The sequence below is a fragment of the Mustela putorius genome, unplaced genomic scaffold (assembly GCF_011764305.1).
Source record: "Mustela putorius furo isolate JIRA1106 unplaced genomic scaffold, ASM1176430v1.1 tig00000698_pilon_pilon_pilon, whole genome shotgun sequence".
Lineage (NCBI taxonomy): Eukaryota > Metazoa > Chordata > Mammalia > Carnivora > Mustelidae > Mustela > Mustela putorius.
This window is the reverse complement of record NW_025421449.1, coordinates 1,955,673-1,975,428: the sequence shown is the minus strand read 5'-3', so window position 1 is coordinate 1,975,428 and position 19,756 is coordinate 1,955,673. Positions and strand designations below refer to the sequence as shown.

At 46.4% G+C, this 19,756-nt stretch overlaps 1 protein-coding gene across 4 annotated transcripts in view; it reads left to right on the top strand.

Annotated features, from left to right (window-relative positions):
- LRRC20 (leucine rich repeat containing 20) overlaps window positions 1–19,756 on the top strand; it is an 87,001-nt gene that overhangs the window by 3,812 nt on the left and 63,433 nt on the right. For all 4 annotated transcript variants that reach the window (XM_045083453.1, XM_004769522.3, XM_004769524.3 and 1 more), the window contains exon 2: window positions 2,092–2,236. In XM_045083453.1, coding sequence (XP_044939388.1) covers window positions 2,155–2,236 — 82 coding nt within the window. In that variant the 5' untranslated portion in view covers window positions 2,092–2,154. The remainder of the gene's footprint in view (window positions 1–2,091; window positions 2,237–19,756) is intronic.

Sequence of the window (19,756 nt, the reverse complement as noted above, 5' to 3'; positions counted from 1 at the left end):
CATGGTGGAGGTGTTGGGTTTAGTTTGCCATAGTCCTCACTATTCCCAACTATCCTCCCCTGGCCCACGTTATGCAAGTTGTCTACCTAGCACCATTGGACATTTGACTCTATGACCCTTCTCATTTAGACGCTGTCTTGGATTTATTTTAAGAGTCCATTGACTTGTATTTCGATTTGGAACCCAAGTGGTGGCTGTTGATCGTCATCATCACCATTGGGGTATCCTACCTAGACATCTTTATTCAGTTTGTGGTGTAAATTGTGGGGGAGGGGAAGCACAGTGGAGAGCTGCTCCCTGTGCCCAGCTGCCCACAGGCTGATTAGGGAGATAATTATGTATATTTTAAAAAGCTCCTAAGTAACCCAAATGGTTTGTGCTGTCATTAAGTGGTGCTGAAACTCAGAGGGAGGAGAAAACACTGAGGGCTGAGGCAATCAGGGAAAGCTTCCTGGAGGTGGAGAAGGAAATTCTAGTCATTCCTTAAAGATGAGTTCCACTGAGTTGTTTGTTCAAGTCACATGGGTATGAAATTGGGATTAGAGGCCAGTGTCCTATTGCATGTGTACTGTTTTATCCTCTTGACTAGAATTTGTTAAGACCTACATGTCCTGGGCCCTGGGCTGGAAAGATGTAAATATTTTTGTTCAATTCTCATATGAATCCAGTGAGGTATTACTAGATCTCTTACTCAGAGGAAGAAACTACAGCTCAGAGTAGTTAAAAATCTTTCCCAAGGCCCCTGAAGTAATAAATGGCAGAGTTGGGCATGAGGCCACCGCTCTAATTCTACTGCACTGTGGGTCTCAGACCTTCCGAGTCAGCCTCCGTGGTGAGATGCAGCCACGTACCAGAGTCACTCAGCAGATGGCTGGGCCTGGCCAGCCCTGGCTCAGCTTTGCCTGTCCTGCCTGTGTAGCTGAGCACATGTGGACTTTGATGTGGTGTCTGGTAACAACGGCGAGCGCTCCCCTTACCCCCTTCTCTCTGTCCTCACCTTCTTCGGCCTTTGACACTCAGAGCTGTCTTTGAAGCTGAGACTGGGATCCAGAGGCAAAAAAAAGGGCACTGGCCTTGGCCCCAAGTTCGTTCTGTCCCTGGGGTGCTGCTGCCCGTCTTGTGGGCGATTTTTATAAAGAGGTGAGCGCTGAATGTGGAGCTGAGCTGTTAACATTGTTGCTCACTTTGGACTTGGTCCGGCTCTGTGCCTTAGTTTCCCTCTCTGTTATCAAACAGGGAGTTGGAGACCTTTCTAGAGTCCCTTGTGTCTTTAACCCCAAATAGCTTTGATTGTGTTCCTCACCCTTCTTGAAGCCTCCCCCCCCCCCCCCCCCCCCCCCCCCCCCCCCCCCCCCCCCCCCCCCCCCGTGATCCAATTTCTCTTCTCTCCTTTCCTCGCCCCGCCCTGCCCTCTTCTCCCTCGGGTCTGGCAGATAAACTCTTGCACCAGGCTGATCATCACGTCTGCGGCTAAAACAACCGGAATCAACCCTAGCCGTCCCTCCTTGTTGACAGGTGGGAAGGGAATGCTTAATGACCCCTCCCCTCTCCAACTGTGATCTCTGACCTAGCAGGCCGCCTACATTTGCCTTTGTACCCCTACTTCCCAGCACTCAGGAGGTACCCAGCAGAGGCAGGTGCGGTGAGCCGGGAGCTGGGGAGCTTGTCCCTGTGGTTGTGGACAGGGCACCAGCCCAGATGCTGCTGGATGGAGGGACAAGTGTCTCTCCTCCACAGTTGGCTGCCCCCCCCCCCGCCCCCAGCTTCTCCATTGTTCCACCTGCTCAGTGAGTCCCAGGCAGCACACACCTGAGTCCTCACATCTGCCTGGCCACTGTTTCAGGTCCTTGCCCTGAGTCTGGAGATGTCAGACGTGTGGACCCACGCAGGAAACTGGTTGGGCTGGGCTGCCCCCACCCTTGATGGGCAGATCAGCTGCACATGGCATGGTGTCTGGGCCTCCCAGGTGGAAGTGCGTGGCCTGGCATCCTCCCGGCAGGCTTCCTGCAGCCTGGGTCCCAGGGAAGGATGGCGTCGGGGGCGTGTCCCCAGCTGGGCGGCAGGCGCTTCATGGTCCTGTGTCTTCCCCAGGCACGGGCCCCCTTGTGAGCAGCAGACCGGCCTGGTGGCTGGCAACAGGACCCCCTCGCCTGCATGCTGAAGAAGATGGGTGAGGCCGTGGCCAGAGTTGCAAGGAAGGTCAACGAGACTGTGGAGAGCGGCTCTGATACCCTGGGTGAGTGAGGCCAGGGCCTTTCCAACTGCAGGGCGCCCCGTAGACAGCGTTTGAAATCAGTTTAGATGGGGAATTGAAACAGGAACAAAGAGACGGTATCAGCACCGTGTCCCGAGGAGATGCGTCCCATGGAGTTTTACTGCACTCGTGCTTGGTGTGGGAGCAACCGGGAGCCTGTGTACATGGCTGCCAACTCTGAGTGGATGTGTGCCCTTGGCCCAGGTGACGATAGCTGCCGCTGCCGAGGAGCCTGAGGGCTCAGGCCCCATGCAGGGGCCTGATGAGTGTCGCCATATTGAATCCTCACTGCGGCCGTGTGATGGCGGATCCCCGCCAAGCATGACTAGCCTTGGTCTTCGGATGAGGAGGCAATGGAGGGTCAAAGGCAAAGGGGGCTTTCCCCAGGCCACCCAGCCTGGAGGCCGCTTTTCATGCCACTTTTTACTTGAATTGTGTCTTATATTTTTTGCTTTGACTTGGTCATAGCATTTTAGCCCATACAATTATGCCAAGGCTTCAAGCATCGAACTGAATTCAACAAATATTTATTGACTGTTTGCATGTGCAAGGATGACACGCGTGTGTGTATGTGTGTGTGTGGCTCATGTGCTGGAATATGTGTACCCCTTAGAGCTGTTGACATACTGTGGGAACCCAGAGGAAGGGGAGCACATTCCTGCCTTGGGGGTTATGGTGTACATAGGGTGGGATTTGAGTGGGGCCTTTGGCACGTGGAGAGGAGTTCCATAGGCAGGTGTGTGTGCCCATGTGGATTTGTGTCTTTCTCTTCAAGGAGCATCTCCGTGGAGGTTATTGCCTGACCAAAGATCCAGACACTGGGACGGTAGAGCATTTCTGTAAACAGCCATTGGTCAAGTGTGTCTGAGGTTCCCAGGCAAGGTGTGGTGGTCTCGAAAGTGGAGGGTCACTCAGCCTTCAAGAGGAGCTTGGGGGCACCTGGGTGGCTCAGTCAGTTAAGTGTCTGCCTTCTGCTTGGGTCATGACCCCAGGGTCCTGGGATTGAACCCCATGTCGGGCTCCCTGCTCAGTGGGGAGCCTGCTTCTCCCTCTGCCCACCACTCGTGCTCTCTCTTGGTATCTGTCACTATGTCTGTCTGTCTGTCTCTCAAACAAATAAAATCTTAAAAAAAAAAAAAACAAAACAGAGAGATGAGCTTGGTCACTGCTTCTTTCAGGAAGCCCTCAGCCCTACACCATCCACCCCTCGCCCTTTCTTCCTCTGTAACATTCATTCAGTGTCCCTAGAGGGCGGAGACTTTTGCCCCCATCCTCCAAGAGCCAGAGCAGTGTCAGGTACCTGGTAAGCACATAGCGTTTGCTGAACTGAGCTAAAGCAGAAGCATCTGCCGTGGCAGACAAACTTGAGGCTTGTGGTTGGTTTTGGAGGGAACTTTCTGGTGAGCTGACGGGCATGGGCCCACACGAAAGGAATTTTGGAATCCCAGGCCAGTTCCTGATGTGGTCGTACTTAGCCCAGCGTTCAAGGCTCTCTACCACTCATATGGCCTGGATTCGAATCCCCACTCCGCCACCCACTCATCCACTACCTTAGCAAACCTGCTAGCCTCTTATGTACCTGGTTTAGTAATGTCTATAATGAGGATGGTGCCTGCCTGGTCAAGGTAGGACCCAGTGGCCTGGTCGTAGAGGAGTTGAACGTCTTATTTAGCCTTGGCTGTCTTGACTGGAGCTCGGAACTTTCACAGGGAGGTGACTGGGTCTTGAAAATTAGGGCAGACTGATGGAGGCCCATTTGTCTCTCAGTGCCCAGCAAAGACACAGAATGCCAAGACCAGGCCCCTGGCGGTGCTTACACTTCAGCAGGTGGAGCTCTCTGGGGTCATGCAGTCTGGAGGTGCTGGGGTCGAAGCTGTCTGCATGTATTGAGCACCTGCTATGTGCGAGGTGCTGGGAGGCTCCCTTGGGCTGTGTGCAGTAGAGTTCTGGACGCGAGACCAGCCCACCACTGTGGGACAGAGAGCGGTGAGGGATACGAGGTTTCCTTGGTGAGCCAGGTCAGACATACCGCAAGTGGTCAGAGTTCAGAGGTGGGAGATGTTGAAGGCGTCTGGGAAGGCTTTCTGGAGGAGGTGGGCATTGAAATGGGTCCTGAAAGAGGTGCCAGCTAACCCAGTATGGTTCTCATGTAAAACAGCAAGCAATCTGATGCAACCTGAAACAACCAGCCCCAGAAAATGGCTTAAATAGATTTTGTTAAAGCTGTACAATGCCATTTGTGGAGCTACTAAAAGTGGTGCGTAAAATCTAATTACATGCTTGAACAAAGACTGGCATATTCCTTAGAACATAGGTTGGAAAAGGCAAGGATCCTCATCTGTAGAGATAGCGAGATGCTGTTATGTTAAACACGCGTATATACAGGAGAAGAAATGGAAAGGAAATCAAACAGGACACAAATGGATGTGAGAAAATACCCTTGGGTGCTTCCTGAACATTCTATGATAAACACATTACTCTTTTAAGGAGGGAATTAGAGATTTTAGGGAAAGGGCTACCTGTCACTGTAGGAGGTAGAAGGAACACTTCCCATCGGCAGATGAGAGTTACAGGGATCGCTCCTTCTCTCAGCCCTTGGATATGGATGGGGCTTTTCTGGCTTCTCCCCCTCTACTGGTTTCCCCAGCCTGCTTCCCTGTGCGCAGGCCTGGGGTGCAGCCCTGGGATGGCTGGCTCAGAAGCCGCAGGTGTCTGCAGGGCAGAAGATCCCTGTGGAGACAGGGAGATGAAGACTGGGCTGAGAGGGCTCAGTTACAGGCTCTCACCTTACTCCGGTAAGCATCATGGGCATCCCCCAGGCGCTCGTGGGTGCCCTCTGGAGCCAGGCTTGCTCCTTCTGCAACCTGAGTCATGGCTCCTGGCCCTGGTCTCCCCACCCCAGGCCTCTTTGTCCCCCTGACGCCTCTGGTCTGCTCCTCGGCTTGAGCTGAAGCCACTTTTCCCCAGCCCCTTAACCCGACCTCAGCACTTTCGAATGAGTTTGTCCAGAGGTGGTAGCTCTGCACAGTCCTCAGGCTTTCCTCTCCATCCTCTCCTCGTGTCCCCAAGTTAGTTCTTTGTCTTTGTCAAGGCCTCACGCCCAGTTGGGCTTCCTGGGTCCTCCGACCACTAGGGGCATCTCTCTGACTTCACTGTTCCCTCTGGCCAGTGGCTGGATCAGCAGACCAGGCCACCCTGCACCCCACTCCTCTGCAGGGGAAAGGCTCCTGGACCTTTGGGGATGACTTGTAAGAATGGATCACACTTGCCGAGGAGCGGCACTTGGAAAGGTCTGGGAGAGTATGGCTGGCTGGGACAGAGACGCTGGCAAAGCGGGTGGGAAGGAGTGCCCGGAGTGAGCTGCAAAGGCGGGAGCGGGCATTTCCCGGGCCTGCTGTGTGCTGGACGCAGAGGTCTGAGCCCTCTTTTCATCCTTTCTCTCGTCTTCTGTACTTCCTGCAGGAGGATTGCTGTCTGTGTTCATTTCCAGAAGATTCTGAGTCATTAGCTCTGGGCATGTTGCTTCCCCTCCATCCCTTGGGTCTCTTTTGCCTGGAATTCCTCTGGGGGCCTCCATTCTAGGATATTTCCTTTCTCTTCGTCTTTCTGCCGCATTCTGAGATCCGTCTGCATTTCATGGTTTGCTTCTCCATTTGTGTTCAGTCTGCTCTTGAATCCATCATTGAGTTTTAAGGCTACGTATTTTATTTTCAAAAGTTCGGAGGGGAGGGCGTCGGTGGCTCCATCGGTTAGGTGAACGATTCTTCATCTTAGCTCAGGTCTTGATCTCAGGGTCATGAGTTCAAGCCCTGCGTTGGGCTCTGTGCTGGGTGTGGAGCTTACTTTAAAAAAAAAAAAAAAAAAGTTCTGTTTAGTTCTTTTAAAAATCTGATTTTGTATACTCTATTTTCTCTCCAGATCTGGTAAGTGTTTTACCTTTTACTAAAAAAAAAAAAAAAAAAAAAAAAAATCCTATTTGAGGGGATAATATCTCATTCCCTTCTTATGTGTTAAAATCTATTTTTAATTTCTTTAATCATTTGACTCTTCTTGTCTTTTTTATCTTTTGTACTCCCTCTATCACAGGCAGTTCTCAGCAGCCGACGCCTGCTGTTCTGCTGACTGTAGCTCACAGTGGGTTGTTCCGGGTGGATTTGGTGTAGTACTAGGCCCCTACCCTTGTCTGATGGAGCCTTGTGTGGGCTGACGGGCTGTCCTGCAGAAGGGCTGCCGTCCTTTCCCTCAGACACCTGCCCGAGACCAGGTTAGGAGCACCTCTTTTGTTAGAAACAATCTTTCTCAGCCCGAAGGGTTTCTGGGCCATAAGGGAAAGGAATAGTCAAACCGCACATGCACTGTGAGGGCAGGCCTGTGACTTTGTTTTCTTTCTTAATTCAGGGCCCAGGCAAAGACAAAGCAGTGTTCTTATTATGAAAAAGTGCATTTTATCCCTAGTCCATTCTTTCTCTGATGGCAGTCCTTCAGAACTCCAGCTTTCCATGGGCTCTCAGCTGCAACATCCCTCAGGCAGGCCCAGAGCAGCCTTCCTGCCCCCTTCTAGGCCTTTCAGCCCAAGCCCCCAGGAACCCAGCCTCACGGCCGCCAGCAAAACATCAGTAGCTGCCTGTCACTGTCTCACGGACAGTCCTCTCTCTCCACGCCCGGCTGATTAAACGTCGGGCAGTATTGTCAGCACTTGGCCAGTGTTGAACCCCGTTGAACCCCCGCAGTGACTCTGTGACAGGGGTGGTCTTAATAACCCTACTTTACAGATGAAGAAACCAAGGCAGAGCTTTTTAAATCACGGGTTTCTTAAGTGGTTGGTGGCACGAGGGCGTGCAGCTTGTCTCCTTGGCCTTGTGGCTTCTGAACTACACCTTTCCTGGTCTTCTAGAAGCTGGAGCTAAGGCTAAGGATGTAGGTGTTGAGAGATGGAGCAAGTTCTGTCCCAGCCCTGGGTGGCCTTTTCCGTTGAGGGCCACGGGAGAAGATGAGAACAGGGGCCCCTGCTCCCCGACGTGCTGGCCTCTCTACTCACACCGGGTTGGAACCACAGTTGGGTCTACTATGTTCCTTGAAAAGGAGGGAAGTTATTGGAAGCTTAGTGTCTGCTGGATCATTTACAATGTCTCAGGTCATGATGGGGACAGCCGCCATGAGCTGCTTCTGTTTATAGACAGATCCATGGACCCCACTCGAGAGCTTTGAAGGTGACGTCTCGGGGGGGTATGGTATCTGCATTTGAACATAAACCTTATATGATTCTTCCCTGCCTTGAATAAACCACTGGCTTATGATTTCCAATTTGGAACTTCCTTCTGGTGGTGGGTTCTGCAGGGCTGGGCAGGGAGGGGTGTTGTCTGGGCAGGGGTGGGTGGGTGTGTGCATGTGTGAGAGAAAGAGAATGAATGTGAACGGGGTGTGATCCATTCTCAGGGAACTGAGCAGCTAGGCCAGGAGCTGTGAGGTAGTCATGTGGGCAGACCAAAGCTAGGGAGGGAAGGGACACATCCCCCACTTCCCAACTTCCCTCAGATACCAGGCTCATCCCCACTTTGCTGCTCCTGCTCTCACCAGCAGATGGCGCCCTGTCACCGGCCAAGCAGGTGACCCGTGGCTGAGCCGGCCTTGACCAGACTGTTGCTGGGCCAGTGTCAGTGACCCAGTCCTGACTCCCAGCCCAGCTCACATCCTGTATTTACATTCCTAGCTGACTTCCACAGGGGATCTGGTTTTGCAGCCCCTTTCTTGAGAAAGGGTATTCAGGAAGCTGGGTATTTAGGAACACTTAATATATACACTCACTAAATGAGAATAATATCTTCCCTTGCATCAGACACTGCCCCTTTTCAAGAAACACCACATTGAGCACCTACTGTGTGTACCCCACTTAGAGGAACCACATGATCACTAGTGCCCAGTCTAGAAGGGGAGGCAGACACACACACACACACACACACACACACATACTTATGCTCTCTCAGGCACGCTATCAGGGGTGCCACCAGGGACTGTGGGGGAAGCAGTTTTTCTTGACCCTAGGCAGGGGTCTGTACACCATGGCTGGGCCCTGAGTCCAGGAGGCTGGTGCTGGCAGGGATGACAGGTGTGCCTGTAGCTCGGATGTAGCCTGGCCTGGGGCATCCTGAGGGTCATCTCGACACAGGTCAGCTCTGAATGTACGGAAGAGGGAGCGGGCTCTCAGAGGGCAGCCCTCTGCCAGGCCCAGGCTATATGTCTGTTCACCACAGGGGCTGGAAGCTTCTGATCTGTGTCAGCTTCCTGCCTCTCAGCTGGGAAGGCATACTGCTCTCACTATAATCATTTGATTACAAACAAATCTGTAGGTATTCCGTGTGCCTGGTGTACACAGCATGAGATCCAAAGGATAAACAGTGGGAAGCCAGGCTTCTTCCCACCCTGTCCTCTGTGCCCCGGCCCCTTCCTCTTTGGTATCATGTCTCGTGGAAGCAGAGGACTAGTTATAAGGCCCTGTTGGGGTTAGACTGGCAAGCTCTGGAACTGCTAGGGGTGAGGATGGTTAGCTGGGGTCCTGAGGCTTTTTCTGGACTGTTTTCCAGCAGTGGCCGGGAAGGGACTCCAAAACCTGACAGGCGTGGCCCAGGTCTCTCACTGGGCTTCCCTGAATCCCCTGCTAGAGCTTTGGGAACTCCAGTGGCCATGAGTCCCCACCTGTCCCCCACCTCCATCCCCTCTGTGGACTTTAGACTTCTGGGGGGATGGGGGCTAAGAGTGGGGGTCAGTGGTGGGTGACCTCTGGCATGGCCAGCCTGTGTCTTGCATTCTAGGTCACTGTAGTGCTCCCCACACAGGGGACGCAGCAGGCACCTTCTGGGTGCATGGACAAGTGCCCTCAGCCCCACCAGTGTGTGCCGACCACTCAGGGCTCCCCACTTAACCTGCTCCCCTCACCCTCCTGTCTGTGGAAAGGAAACTGTCCAGCCATGAGAACTGGTCCAACCCTGTGTGGGCTCTAGGGCGGCGCTGTGGGAGGCGGAGAGCCCTGTATCGCAAGGAGGCCATTAGCCAGGTGTGAAACACCTGCAGGGAGAAAAATGAACTGGGTGGATGAGTCCCACCTCTACTGTCTATAGACGGATACACGCCCACTCTGGCTGAGCGCCTGTGCTGAGGGTGGCACAGAAGAGGGGGCATTGTGGCTGAGCCCCCGAGGATGGAGCAGGTGTAAGGGAGGGGAAGGCATGCAGGGAAGGCCATTCTAGGGGAGGGCGTCTCTGTGGACAAAAGATGTGGCCTAAGGCAGGCACTAGCAAGGGGGTCGGCAAGGCTGTGACCCGGGAGAGTAAGGGGAGCCCTCGAGTGTCACCTTCAGTAGTTTCTGCAGTGAGGTCCTATTTTCGATGCAAATGAACAGACCTTTTAGAATCTCTAAAAGCAAGCAAGAAAGTTTTACTAGAGTCCAACTTAGGACAGCTGTCCAGGAAACACGCTCTTTGCAGGGAAGAAAGTACTCCGCAGAATAAAAGGTTCTTATAGGGCTGTATATTAGAGGTTCCGTACTTTTTACATCTTGGAGAAGCTCAAAAGATTGTAGATGAGCATAGAAGCAGGAATCACGAGTGCTATGATAAAGGACTGAGGGGAGTAGGAGCATTGATGGATATCTCAGTCATTCACAAAGGACATGTACAGTGCACATGTGGCAGGCTGTACATCAGACTTTTGGTTTGAGTCACATTGACTGAGAAAGGAATCTAAAATGGCTTTCTTTATATAGCATGCCTTTAGAGAGTTTTCCTGTCATTATTCTCCCTTTTGACCTATAATCTTTTGACAGAAAGCATTGAGGGTCATTGTCCTGCCCCTCAGTGCCAGGGTGGTTGCTTATCTGCCCTGGGCCCGTCCTGTCCCTCAATGCTAGGACCAATTTAGGTCACCTCGGAGTCTATGGGGGGAGGGTCAGTAGTGGGGCCTCTAATAGGGAATACTACAATTGATATATATTTTTTTAGTGAGACCAAATTGTCATGCAAATGTTTATGTGTGCTTTGTGGTGTATTTTGCCTTTACATTTTTGGGGTGTTGATTATAGCATAAATACAGAAATAGTAATAAAAGCCCAATAATAACATTTGAAGTCGGGGCACCTGGGTGACTCAATGGGTTAAGCCTCTGCCTTTGGCTTAGGCCAGGATATCAGAGTCCTGGGATTGAGCCTCGCATCGGGCTCTCTGCTCGGCAGGGAGCCTGCTTCCCCCTCTTTGCCTGCCTCTGCCTACTAGTGATCTCTCTTTCAAAAAAAAAAAAGAAAATTTGAAGTCATCACCAGTGAATAGGTACAGAATTAGAAAGACAAAAAAAGGAAAAAAAAAAATCCATCATAAGTTATTTGGTTGTTTTAAATTAGAGCATCTGTTTACCTTCTTTATGTACAGTCATGTGTGCTTTGTGATATAGTTAAGTTGATGGGCTTAAGTGGTTATTAAATTTTGTTATTATCTGTAATAATGTCCCTCACCAGTTATTTTCTGTAAATATTATCTCTTGTGGTAGTTGTAGTTCTGTCTCCCAAAACATTTGGTATAATATGCATCAATATTAACATAATTTTAAAAAGATTTTACTTATTTATTTGTTTGAGAGAGACAGAAAGAGAGCGCCTGCTCACTAGCGGGGGGAGGGGCAGAGGGAGAAAGACAAGCAGACTCCCTGCAGGGCAGGGAACCCAACATGGGGCTTGATCTCAGGACCCCAAGATCATGACCTGAGCTGAAGACATACACTTACCTGACTGAGCCACCTTGGTACCCCAATATTAGCATAATATTTTAAAAGATTTTGTTTATTTGAGAGACAGGACCTGAGCAGGGGGAAGAGCAAAGGGAGAGGTAGAGAGAATCTCAAGCAGACTCCCCAGTTAGTATGGAGCCTGACATTGGGCTCTATCTCATGACTTTGAGATGGTGAACTGAGCTGACATCAAGAGTTGGATTTATTTTTTAGATTTTTTTTTTTTTTGACAGACAGAGGTCACAAGTAGGCAGAGAGGCAGGCAGAGAGAGAGAGAGGAGGAAGCAGGCTCCCTGCTGAGCAGAGAGCCTGATGTGGGGCTCCATCCTAGGACCCTGGGATCATGACCTGAGCCGAAGGCAGAGGCTTTAACCCACTGAGCCACCCAGACGCCCCAAGAGTTGGATGTTTAACTGACTGAGCCACCCAGGCACTCCAGCGTAATTTTTGTTAGCATCAGGCAATTCTATTTGAGTTGCAAAGCTAGTATTACACCCTATAACAGTAGCATTATGATGAAAAGTACTCTGGTTACAAAATAAGTCAAGGAGTATTACAGAGGTGTTTTATAAACCTTTCCAAAAAACCTTCCTTTTCCTATATACCCTATCTTATGGGCATAGGCATTTGTTTGGGCATAGCTATTATAGGCCAATCTGGTGTGAATTCTTGGTTCCATTGTTGTTCGGGGCATAACGATGTATCTTGCCTGAATTTGCAGATGTCAGTAGGTATTAGAATCCAGAAAGAATCATTGATTGATGAGGCCCATCTGTCCCCAATGGGAAGAACTCTGGAGGTATTTACAATAGTTCCTATTCCTATTAAGACATTGAGGAATGTCATAAGCCTGGTTGGCCATACATTTGGGTACCGAGGACAATAATTGAACATTTATATAAGATACAGGAGTCTGTAGTGGTTTTCTACAGATTAGGAGAGCTGAACATTTGGGGTTTCTGGAATTAGTAAAGAAGGCCATTGACCAGTTGTTACCTTGGAATCTTCTGGGTCATAGGGCAAAGTTAGATTTGGGAGGTGGCTGAATCCAGGTCACTGCCAGAGCAGCGTCTCTGAAAGATACCTGTGTTTTTTTCTTATTTTGTCTTAGGCCTTTCCATCCACAACATGGTTAGTGATCACATTGGAAATTCTGGCATGTTGGGCAAGTTTCTCCCCTTGTGTCTGGGAGCTTTTCTTAATAAATTATCACCTAATTTTATAGAGACACAAGGGTCAGTCCATTGAATGTTATATATAATGCTGCTTAAATTTGAATTAGATGGTACTTCTTGAAAGGTTTTTCCAAACGGAAGCCCTTCATAATGTATAAGCACCAGAAGCTAACAGAACGTTGGAGTGTGTCTAAGAGGTCATAAACATTCTATCCAAGTTCTCATTATAATACGGTACTAGGGGAGTATTTGAAGTTATATTAGTTAAATTCATGAGTAACTGTGATATTTTACCAGGGTGTAATAAAGGGGGAGATGAAAGCAAATAAGTAGGTTTTTATTGTCTTCTAATATTACAATTTAAAAAGAAAGAAGAATAGAATCGCAGGCCTGGTGCTGAATCTTGGGAAAGTAGTCTACTCTGATGTCATCTCCTCATCCTGGTTTGTAATTCAGGTAGCTCTGATGATCTTTAGTGGCCCGCCGAGCAATGGGCTCAGAGATTGTGAACGCGTGAGCTATTGTGGCTGATTTCCTTACATCAAATTTAGTTTGTAGGGCTTCAAGAAAAAGGGCAATTGTAGCTCTCAAATGATTTCAGGTCAAAAGGGCGGGAGAAAAATCAGCATGTTAGTCTGGAGAATTGTAGTCAGGCATTGGGGGACACTAGAAAAAATAAGGGTCTGATCTATTTTATAATGAATGGTATTAAAATCTAATATCTACAAAGATGTGTTATTGAAACATTTTCTTTCTATGATCACCCTCATTTTTACCAAAAATAGCCAAAAGAAGACAAATTTCTTCGTAAAGTAAGTCCAATGTTAACAAACTTGGCCTAATTTACTTTTATAAGCAAAGAAAGAATAGTGATTGACCATCTAAGTTCTTTTAAATCTATTTCTTGCTAGAATTTTTTATAAGGAATTTTAGATTGAGCTTTTAATAGCTTCTCAAAGCCAGAAGCCAAGCCAAATATTTGCCATCAGTTTGTCCACAAGACTTGTAAATTTGAGTGAATTCCTCTTCTCAGTTTCCCCCAAATATCATGAGGTTCCTGCATCTGTCAGGAAGTGATCTTCTTTACTCACCAGGTAAGATTGCTGGGAACTCTGTTAGCAAGATGTCAGGCCAGCATTTCCCAGGGGTTCCACTGGCTCCATAAAGTCAACCTCAGGTCCTTAAAGCTGAATATCTGCAACTATGCATCTTTCTCTAAATATGACCTTCCAGTTAAAGCCTTGGTAATATAGCCAAGGTGTCTTGTTAAGAGAACAGATTTTTTTTTGTTAAGATTTATTTATTTATTTGAGAGAGAGAGAGAGAGAGAGAGAGCTAGGGGAGGAGTAGAGGAAGAGAGAGAATCTTAAGCAAGCTCCACACTCAGTGTGGAGCCCGATGCTGGGCTCGAACTCACCATCCTGGGATCATGACCTGAGCCAAAATCAAGAGTCAGACACTTCACCAACTGAGCTACCCAGATGCCCCTGTAAGTTGTATCTTAAGAGAAAAAGTTCTCTTGAATCTGGAAGAGCACACATTAGAGCGAGCAATGTCTCAAAGAAACATTCATAGAAACTATCATCATCTTTCTCCGTTCATGTAGCCCCCGTTACTAATTCTTGTTCTGACTGAATACAGCTTTTCCATTAGTTCCAAGAATTCTTACCCACTTCAGTTTTGTGATCTTAGACATATTAGAAACCTGTATTTGTCAAAAAGGCTTTTTCATGAATCTCCTTGAAGATAAAATTGGCTTTAAGAGCATCAGAACAATAACAGAAAAATAAAAGAAGGACATGGTGAAATACTGGATGACAGTTCATTATAGTGTGGTTCACAAGGAAATGCAGTTACTTCTGCGACACAACATTTCAGTAACTAGAATGTGAAGAGATGACCTTATACCAGGACATGTTAAAACTTTAGGGATTTCATATAACTTCTGGAACAGTTATAGCATTTACTCATGCATTTACTCACCATCTGTTTGACAGCACTTCCCCTGTAATCCAACTTGCCGAATAAACAAGCCTAATTAGTCAAAAGTGTTCCTTTTTTTTTTTTTTTCGTAAGTAAACTCTGTGCCCCAAGTGGGGCATGAACTTAACGACCCCAAGATCAAGAGGCACATGCTTACCTACTGAATCAGCCAGGTGCCCTGATTAGTCAAAAAGATTTCGTTTAGAATTTGAATATTTGTTTGTTAAAAACCTCTGAAGGTTTTCCAGCACATACCTGAATAGGACTACAGATCATTACAAAACTTAATTTTTTTTAATTTTTAAAAAATATTTTTATTTTTCTATGAACATGTAATGTATTATTAGCCCTAGGGGTACAGGTCTGTGAATTGCCAAGTTTACATACTTCACAGCACTCATCACAGCACATATCTTCCCTAATGTCCATAACCCAACTACCCTCTCCCTCCCTCCTCCCCCCGGGCGAACCTCTGTTTTGTGAGATTAAGAGTCTCTTGTGGTTTAATGATCTGTGGCAATTATAGACCAGGGTGGCAACTATAGATTCCAAAAGCAAACACAGAACTTTACCTAGTTGTTAGCAAAACGTAGCTCCTCTAATATCGAGAACTTTTAGTTCTCTTAAATAATCAAATACCAGATAGACAAAGCTTAGGAACTGTAATTTTCTGGGCAGATAAGGAAAAAAACCAAAAACTTTGTTTATAATTTCTTATCAAAAGCAGACCAACAACCTAAGAAAACTTGGTCTTTTTAACACAGAGAAAGGCGGGGCATCTGGGTGGCTCAGTGGGTTAAAGCCTCTGCCTTCAGCTCAGGTCATGATCTCAGGGTCCTGGGATCGAGCCCCTCATTGGGCTCTCTGCTCAGCAGAGAGCCTGCTTCCTCCTCTCTCTGCCTGCCTCTCTGCCTACTTGCAATCTCTGTCTGTCAAATAAATTTAAAAAAAAAATTATTTACGTATTTGAGAGAGAGCACACAAGCAGGGGGAGCAGCAGGCAGAGGGAGAGGGAGAAGCAGGCTCCCCTCTGAGCAGGGAGCCCAACGAGGGGCTCAATGCCAGGACCTTGGGATCATGACCTGAGCTGAAGGTGGATGCTTAACTGACTGAGTCATCCAGGCGCCCCAGCATTTCATAATTTCTAGAAACGTCTGTTGTTGGTTTTCTTTTAGTACAACTTTCAATAAAGCGCAAAGCACATTTACCAACAGATCCAGGTATCCCCAGTTTCTCTGCAGTAAGAAGCCAAAAGCAGGCAAACCTATGTTCATTATTCAGTGCTTTTGTATTCTGTCTTATTTGGAAAAGACTTCGCTAATCAGTGAATTCAACCCTGTTTAACATAACTTAGCAAAACTTCAAAGTTTCAGGTTACCAAAGGTTTTGAAAGCTATATACCTTTTAATTTATTCAACCTATTTTTTTGGTTGTTTATTTTTAAGTAATCTCTACCCCCAACACGGGGTTTGAACTCACGACCCTGAGCTCAAGAATTGCATCCTCTTCTGACTGAACCAGCCAGGAGACCCTCAATCTATTTGTTTTCAACAGTTACCCATGAAGACTTTATGAAACAGACAAAATTAACCATCATTTTAGTCATTTTTACTCTCAGATTACAGCAGGTAAAAGATTAATTTAATAACCTCAGAAGTTGATTATCTGTATTCTGTTTGATGTTGAGAACACCAAAAGACATGACTATTTAATTTATTTATTTTTTAAGATTTGTTTATTTATTTGACAGAGAGAGAGAGATCACAAGTAGGTAGAGAAGCAGTCAGAGGAGGTGGGGCAGGCCCCCTGTTGAGCAGAGAGCCCGATTGGGGGGTGGGCTCCATCCCAGGACCCTGAGATCATGACCTGAGCCCAAGGCAGAGGCTTAACCCAGTGAGCCACCCAGGTGCCCCAAGACATGGCTATTTTAGTTAAACCAACACACTTAAGCTAGATTTTTTTTTTTTTTAAGATTTTGTTTATTTATTTGACAGACAGAGATCACAAGTAGGCAGAGAGGCAGGTGGGGCTGGGGGAGAGGCAGGCTCCCCGCTGAGCAGAGAGTCGGATGCAGGGCTCCATCCCAGGACCCTGGGACCCTGACCTGAGCGGAAGGCAGAGACTTTAATCCACTGAGCCACCCAGGCACCCCGTTAAGCTAGTTTTAATACTGAATCATTTTCCACATCCTGTGAACTTGAAAAACATTTGCATTAATCTCCATCTGAGTTTTAGAATGCCTGATTCTTATAAGGCCTTGCCTTTTAACCAATTAAATAGAGTTCTTTTAGAAATTAATTTTATGATGACAGCTTTGTAATAGAGCTTGAAGTCCGGAATTGTGATGCCACCAACTTTGGCTTTCTTTTTCAAGATTCCTTTGGCTATTCGAGGTCTTTTCTGGTTCCATATAAATTTTAGGATTATTTGTTCCATTTCTTTGAAAAAGATGGATGGTACTTTGATAGGAATTGCATTAAATATGTAGATTGCTTTAGGTAGCATAGACATTTTCACAATGTTTATTCTTCCAATCCAGGAGCATGGAACATTTTTCCATTTCTTTGTGTCTTCCTCAATTTCTTTTATGAGTACTTTATAGTTTTCTGGGTATAGATTCTTTGCCTCTTTGGCTAGGTTTATTCCTAGGTATCTTATGGTTTTGGGTGCAATTGTAAATGGGATTGACTCCTTAATTTCTCTTTCTTCTGTCTTGTTGTTGGTATAGAGAAATGCAACTGATTTCTGTGCATTGATTTTATATCCTGACACTTTACTAAATTCCTGTACAAGTTTTAGCAGTTTTGGAGTGGAGTCTTTTGGGTTTTCCACATATAGTATCATATCATCTGCGAAGAGTGATAGTTTGACTTCTTTGCCGATTTGGATGCCTTTAATTTCCTTTTGTTGTCTGATTGCTGAGGCTAGGACTTCTAGTACTATGTTGAATAGCAGTGGTGATAATGGACATCCCTGCCGTGTTCCTGACCTTAGCGGAAAAGCTTTCAGTTTTTCTCCATTGAGAATGATATTTGCGGTGGGTTTTTCATAGATGGCTTTGATAATATTGAGGTATGTGCCCTCTATCCCTACACTTTGAAGAATTTTGATCAGGAAGGGATGCTGTACTTTGTCAAATGCTTTTTCAGCATCTATTGAGAGTATCATATGGTTCTTGTTCTTTCTTTTATTGATGTGTTGTATCACATTGATTGATTTGTGGATGTTGAACCAACCTTGCAGCCCTGGAATAAATCCCACTTGGTTGTGGTGAATAATCCTTTTAATGTACTGTTGAATCCTATTGGCTAGTATTTTGGTGAGAATTTTCGCATCTGTGTTCATCAAGGATATTGGTCTATAGCTCTCTTTTTTGATGGGATCCTTGTCTGGTTTTGGGATCAAGGTGATACTGGCCTCATAAAATGAGTTTGGAAGTTTTCCTTCCATTTCTATTTTTTGGAACAGTTTCAGGAGAATGGGAATTAGTTCTTCTTTAAATGTTTGGTAGAATTCCCCCGGGAAGCCGTCTGGCCCTGGGCTTTTGTTTGTTTGGAGATTTTTGATGACTGTTTCAATCTCCTTACTGGTTATGGGTCTGTTCAGGCTTTCTATTTCTTCCTGATTCAGTTGTGGTAGTTTATATGTTTCTCGGTATGCATCCATTTCTTCTAGATTGTCAAATTTGTTGGCGTAGAGTTGCTCATAGTATGCTCTTATAATTGTTTGTATTTCTTTGGTATTAGTTGTGATCTCTCCTCTTTCATTCATGATTTTATTTATTTGGGTCCTTTCTCTTTTCTTTTTGATAAGTCTGGCCAGGGGTTTATCAATCTTGTTAATTCTTTCAAAGAACCAGCTCCTAGTTTCGTTGATTTGTTCTATTGTTTTTTTTTGTTTCTATTTCATTGATTTCTGCTCTGATCTTTATGATTTCTCTTCTCCTGCTGGGTTTAGGGTTTCTTTCTTGTTCTTTCTCCAGCTCCTTTAGGTGTAGGGTTAGGTTGTGTACCTAGACCTTTCTTGTTTCTTGAGAAAGGCTTGTACCGACAAAGCTGTCATCATCAAGACAGCATGGTACTGGCACAAAAACAGACACATAGATCAATGGAACAGAATAGAGAGCCCAGAAAAAGACCCTCAACTCTATGGTCAACTAATCTTCGACAAAGCAGGAAAGAATGTCCAATGGAAAAAAGACAGCCTCTTCAATAAATGGTGTTGGGAAAATTAGACAGCCACATGCAGAAAAATGAAATTGGACCATTTCCTTACACCACACACGAAAATAGACTCAAAATGGATGAAGGACCTCAATGTGAGAAAGGAATCCATCAAAATCCTTGAGGAGAACACAGGCAGCAACCTCTTCGACCTCAGCCGCAGCAACATCTTCCTAGGAACATCGCCAAAGGCAAGGGAAGCAAGGGCAAAAATGAACTATTGGGATTTTATCAAGATCAAAAGCTTTTGCACAGCAATGGAAACAGTTAACAAAATGAAAAGACAACTGACAGAATGGGAGAAGATATTTGCAAACGACATATCAGATAAAGGACTAGTGTCCAAAATCTATAAAGAACTTAGCAAACTCAACACCCAAGGAACAAATAATCCAATCAAGAAATGGGCAGAAGACATGAACAGACATTTCTGCAAAGAAGACATACAGATGGCCAACAGACACATGAAAAAGTGCTCCATATCACTCGGCATCAGGGAAGTACAAATCAAAACCACAATGAGATACCACCTCACACCAGTCAGAATGGCTAAAATTAACAAGTCAGGAAATGACAGATGCTGGCGAGGATGCGGAGAAAGGGGAACCCTCCTACACTGTTGGTAGGAATGCAAGCTGGTGCAACCACTCTGGAAAACAGCATGGAGGTTCCTCAAAATGTTGAAAATAGAACTGCCCTATGACCCAGCAATTGCACTACTAGGTATTTACCCTAAAGATACAAATGTAGTGATCCGAAGGGGCACGTGCACCCAAAAGTTTATAGCAGCAATGTCCACAATAGCCAAACTATGAAAAGAACCTAGATGTCCATCAACAGATGAATGGATAAAGAAGATGTGGTATATATACATGATGGAATACTATGCAGCCATCAAAAGAAATGAAATCTTGCCATTTGCGACAACGTGGATGGAACTAGAGCATATCATGCTTAGCGAAATAAGTCAAGCAGAGAAAGACAACTATCATATGATCTCCCTGATATGAGGAAGTGGTGATGCAACATGGGGGGTTAAGGGGGTAGGAGAAGAATAAATGAAACAAGATGGGATTGGGAGGGAGACAAACCATAAGTGACTCTTAATCTCACAAAACAAACTGAGGGTTGCTGGGGGGAGGGGAGCTGGGAGAAGGGGGGGTGGGGTTATGGACATTGGGGAGGGTATGTGCTATGGTGAGTGCTGTGAAGTGTGTAAACCTGGCGATTCACAGACCTGTACCTCAGGGGATAAAAATATATTATATGTTTATAAAAAAACAAAAAAAATTTAAAAATTAGAAATTAATTTTAGCAGTGCCACTGGAAAGTAAAAAAAGATCTCACAT